Raw genomic sequence first — 4,224 nt, forward strand, 5'->3', positions numbered from 1 at the left:
GAAAGAAAGAAAGAAAGAAAGAAAGAAAGAAAGAAAGAAAGAAAGAAAGAAAGAAAGAAAGGAAGGAAGGAAGGAAGGAAGGAAGGAAGGAAGGAAGGAAGGAAGGAAGGAAGGAAGGAAGAAAGAAAGAAAGAAGGAAAGAAAGAAAAAGAAAGAAAGAGAAAGTCAGTCCAGGTGACTTCTGAAGACCCCCACTCCAAGTGCTCCTCAGAGTCCCAACCCTATTTAATGGGATACCTGCACTCATACACTCTCCTGCCACCACCCCCTCCCTAATCTACTCCATCAAAGGGGAAGGACTTCAGGCCTAGACCCCACAACCTTTCCATCTTCAAAAGCTCTGTCTTGGAGGCATTCAGTTGGCGCAGAAGGCTGAAGGTGAGTGCATCTGGTCCGTGCCAGTCCTACTCTGGGCAGCCGCCCCCACCTCGCCCCAGGTAGGAGGAGCTGCCCTGGAGCAACTTGGCCTGGCAGGTTCTTGGGGCGGATCTTGGATGGCTAAGACAGAGCACCTGCCCCTCCAGGTCCCCAATCCCTTCCTAACCGGCTTGACCCAGCTCAGCCCTGAGGTGTTTGCAGCAGCTCTTTCTGAGAAAGTCCAGCCAGCCATCTGTTATCTGCATTGCTTCCTGGGGAGGGACAGTCCCTCCAGCCACTCCAGAGACCTAGTGAGTGTGCTCGTACGCATCTGGGAAGTGCTCCTGGGCCCCAGGCTGTGCCACAGCAGTAACCACCTCCTGAGGACCCTCAGAGCCCCAGGTAAGAGAAAAAAAGACAGACCCCTGCCCTGAACCTCACTGACACCCTGTCCTCTGCTGGATCCCCAGCCACCCGGTGCTTGTCCTTTGTCCTCCACCTGGTGCATGGGCGAGACCCCTGCGGGAGAAAGGCCTTCCCTGGGGAGAGGGTTGCAGCTGGGGGACCATCCCTCGGATTCAGGGAGACTCTGCTCTTCTCCCTTCTGCCATAGCTGCTGCCAACCGCATGAGGAAGGACTTGTCTTCTGGCCCCAGACTGGAGGAGGAGGGTCTGCCATTGCTGGGGGAAGGTGGCCATGTCTGACGCACCATCCTGCCCCAGCAAGGGCACCGCAACCCCAGGCTGCAAGCTGGGGGCCCTGTACCGGGCCTGTGTCCACAACGACCCCACCCAGCTCCAGGCCAAGCTGGATGTTGGGGTCTCCCCAGAGGAGGCCACCCAAGTGGACAGCAATGGGAGGGTGAGGAGCTCCAGGTGCTTGCCAGGGCAGCTGGGGGCAGGGGGCTTGGTATCCCCCCACATCACCCTGGTCAGCCTCTGAGAGAGTTTTGGGGCAATCCCCACTGCCTGGAGGAAGAGGGTGGGTGAGGGTGGACTTCACAGGGTTTGGGACAGGCTCTGGACAGATGTGGGGGACAAGGGAGACCCTGAAGGAAAGCAGGGCTGAGCTGTCCTGCCCCCAGACAGGCCTCATGGTTGCCTGCTACCACGGCTTCTCGAGTGTCGTTGCCCTGCTCAGTCGCTGTCCTTTCCTCGATGTGAACCATCAGGACAAAGAAGGGAACACGGCCCTCATGCTGGCTGCCCAAGCAGGTGCGAGGCTGCTGACCCCCACCCTTCACCAGCCATCAGGGCCACAGCCCCACATTTGGTGCACAAGGTCCACGCCAGGCTTTGTGGCGTCTGGTGCAGGGTGGTTTGGGAATCTTGTCACCCCTTGCTTTGAAGCCAAGCTCCACCTCTGTGCCCTGCAGGCCACGCTTCTCTGGTGAGTCTCCTGCTCAACTACTACGCGGGCCTGGACCTAGAGCGCCGGGACCAGCGGGGACTCACAGCACTGATGAAGGCTGCCATGAGGAACCGATCGGAGTGTGTGGCTGCCCTCCTCATGGCAGGTGCAGGGGGCCTGGACTGGATGTGTGACCTCCAGTCCCTCCGGAAGCCTCCCCACCAGACGTTAATTCCGCCATCATTTAGTTGCAAAGAGGAGAGGGGTGGAGATGGAGGGTCAATCTAGGCCAACTTCCTGGAGGAGGAAGGAGGGGAGCTTGCTGTGGGCTTCTCACAATGAACAAAACCAAGCTATTGACAGCTGTGTTTATGGAGATCTCAGGAAGAAAAGTTTGGGAGAATAACCTAGACCAGCTGTAAAACCCCAAACCCAAAAGGGCTGGTATCTAGAACCACACTCTTGGGTTCTGGTCTTCGCCCTGCTGCTGACTGAGTGACCCAAGGCAGGTGGCCTTCCTTTCTGGACCTCACCATCATGAGGGTGCTGGCCTTGTCTAAAATGACCTTCAACTCTGGCAAGCCTGGCCCCTAGGAGACGCATGATGTGGCCTTTGAGGCTGGTGGCCAAGTGGAATTAGGGGGTGGCGAGGCCCTGGTGATTGTGGGCCCTTGTTATTCCTGGAGGTGGGGCTGCCCTCTGCTGGTCACTCTGGGGGATACCTGCCTCCAGCTTTTCCCTTCCCTCACCCTGGCTTTGGGATGAGACAGGAGGGAGATCCACAGCCTCCTTTGTCTCAGAGTGACTGCTTCTCTCCCACCCCCAGGATGGAGGGGTGTGCTGGTGAAGAAACAAACCAGGAGAGGGGACCAGCAGAACCTGACCCCACATGCCTCCCCCAGAGGGTGCGGGCCTCTGCCTGGGCTGAGCAACCGTCTTCCACTCCTCAGCTCAGCCTCTTGGATTCCAGAGGCTGTTATTCGGCTCTGGGTTGAAGACACCAATAGTTCTCAGAAGTCCTTTCCCTGTCTGGACTTCAGTCTCTTCATCTCTTTCGAACAAGAAGTAGCAATCGCAGGCTGGGACTCTCTGGTTTTGAATCTAACACAAATCAGTCCTGGGGCTCAAGCCTCTGCTCTTCTGCAAGTCCCACCATTCCTTCTCCCACCCACTCGTCACTCTGTGCATCTTCCTAGGTGCTGACCTGACCTCTGTGGATCCTGTTCGGGGCAAGACTGCCCTGGAGTGGGCCTTGTTGACTGACAGCTTCGACACGGTGCAGAGGATCCGGCAGCTGCTGCAGAGGCCCCGAGTAGAGCAACTGAGCCAGCATTACCAGCTCGAGTGGCCAGCCTTGCCAGGGCTCGTGGCCCAGGCGCAAGCCCAGGCCCAGGTTGCTCCCTCCTTCCTAGAAAGATTGCAGTCCACCCTGAGCTTCTCCTTTGCCCAGTCTCCTCAGGAGGGGGGTGTTCTGGACCACCTTGTGACCATCACTACGGGCCTGGCCAGTCCCTTCCTTGCCACTGCCTGCCACACACTGTGTCCTGACTACCCACCTGCACTCGGCACCCGAAGCAAGTCTGTGCCAGAACTGCTAGGTACTGCCCCACCTCCTCCTCCAGTACCCCAGCCCCCCCAGGAAGTACCTGGCCCCAGGGTCTTTGTTCCCTACCAGAGCCCTCAGGGCATGTTCTCTCAGTGGCTGCAGCCCAGGAGTAGTACTAGCACTAGGTCCCAAGTTCCCAAGATCCTCCTCTCCAAGGCACCCTCAGCCCCTAGACAATACAAGTTTATGTCCAAGTCTTCAGGGCATAATAACCTGGTCCTTCCTCTCTGGCGATACCAGGAGCTCAGGTTGGAGAGGAAGAGGCAGGAGGAGGCAAGGTTGGCACAGGATCAGGGGAAGATGGGCTAGGCCAGGATAGGAGCAGGTAATTAGGCCTTTTTCTATGCTGCATTCTTGCCTAGAGATACTTCTGCCCCCCCATCCACCTCTACCTAAGTCCTAAGTAAAATGGTTTCCAACCTATGTACAAAGTTGTTATAGCACTGTATGTAATAGCAGAGTAGAACTAACCTAAGTGTCCATCAATAGGGGATTGGCTAACATTTGGGGGCGGATTACTATATTCTGTGCAATGCATTACAAAGCTAGAGTAAGGAAGTTCTTTATGTCCTGATATTGAAACAAACTGAATTTGGCCCCAATCTGAATTGGGAACAACTTTCTCCTTCTGAGAATGGAGACTGAAGGGCTGCCTCCCTGCCCCCTCCTTGGCCTGACAGATGCTAAGAAGCTGAGAGGCAAGACAGCTCTCTCCCGGTCCTGTGTAGCACAGGCTAACAAAATCTATATATGTACATTTCCTGCCTTTTGTCTCACTTCCCTACTGCTACTGCTTCTCCTTTAAAGCTCTGTTCACGTTCAGGGATTTCAAAGATGTAACTTATGCCACAATACGTTTCTTCTATCTTCCTTTAAAACTAGCTTTGAATAAAATCTATCTTCCTATCAA

The 4,224-nt window shown here is 55.7% G+C and overlaps 1 protein-coding gene across 3 annotated transcripts; it reads left to right on the forward strand.

The window, feature by feature from the left end:
- The first annotated feature begins 127 nt into the window (after nucleotides 1–127).
- On the forward strand, nucleotides 128–4,224 carry Ankrd33 (ankyrin repeat domain 33). Of its 3 annotated transcripts, XM_015493372.2 has the most exons (5): nucleotides 620–759; nucleotides 971–1,219; nucleotides 1,443–1,572; nucleotides 1,734–1,874; nucleotides 2,905–4,224. In XM_015493372.2, the coding sequence occupies exons 2-5, from the start codon at nucleotides 1,055–1,057 to the stop codon at nucleotides 3,621–3,623; spliced, it is 1,155 nt and encodes a 384-aa protein (XP_015348858.1). In that variant the 5' UTR covers nucleotides 620–759; nucleotides 971–1,054; the 3' UTR covers nucleotides 3,624–4,224. The 3 variants fall into 3 exon arrangements, with proteins under 3 accessions (XP_048658713.1, XP_015348858.1, XP_015348860.1); XM_015493374.2 differs by lacking the exon at nucleotides 620–759 and having other exon boundaries at nucleotides 1,085–1,219; nucleotides 1,447–1,572; XM_048802756.1 differs by lacking the exons at nucleotides 971–1,219; nucleotides 1,443–1,572; nucleotides 1,734–1,874 and having other exon boundaries at nucleotides 128–759.

This window comes from Marmota marmota, unplaced genomic scaffold (genome assembly GCF_001458135.2).
Source record: "Marmota marmota marmota unplaced genomic scaffold, marMar, whole genome shotgun sequence".
Taxonomy (NCBI): domain Eukaryota; kingdom Metazoa; phylum Chordata; class Mammalia; order Rodentia; family Sciuridae; genus Marmota; species Marmota marmota.

Bases quoted from the DNA above. Each gene is read 5' to 3' on its own strand.
- Ankrd33 (XM_015493372.2), top strand. From the start codon at position 1,055: ATGTCTGACGCACCATCCTGCCCCAGCAAGGGCACCGCAACCCCAGGC. The intron at 1,220-1,442 runs GTGAGGAGCTCC...TCCTGCCCCCAG, and splicing joins AAGTGGACAGCAATGGGAGG to ACAGGCCTCATGGTTGCCTG. The intron at 1,573-1,733 runs GTGCGAGGCTGC...TGTGCCCTGCAG, and splicing joins CATGCTGGCTGCCCAAGCAG to GCCACGCTTCTCTGGTGAGT.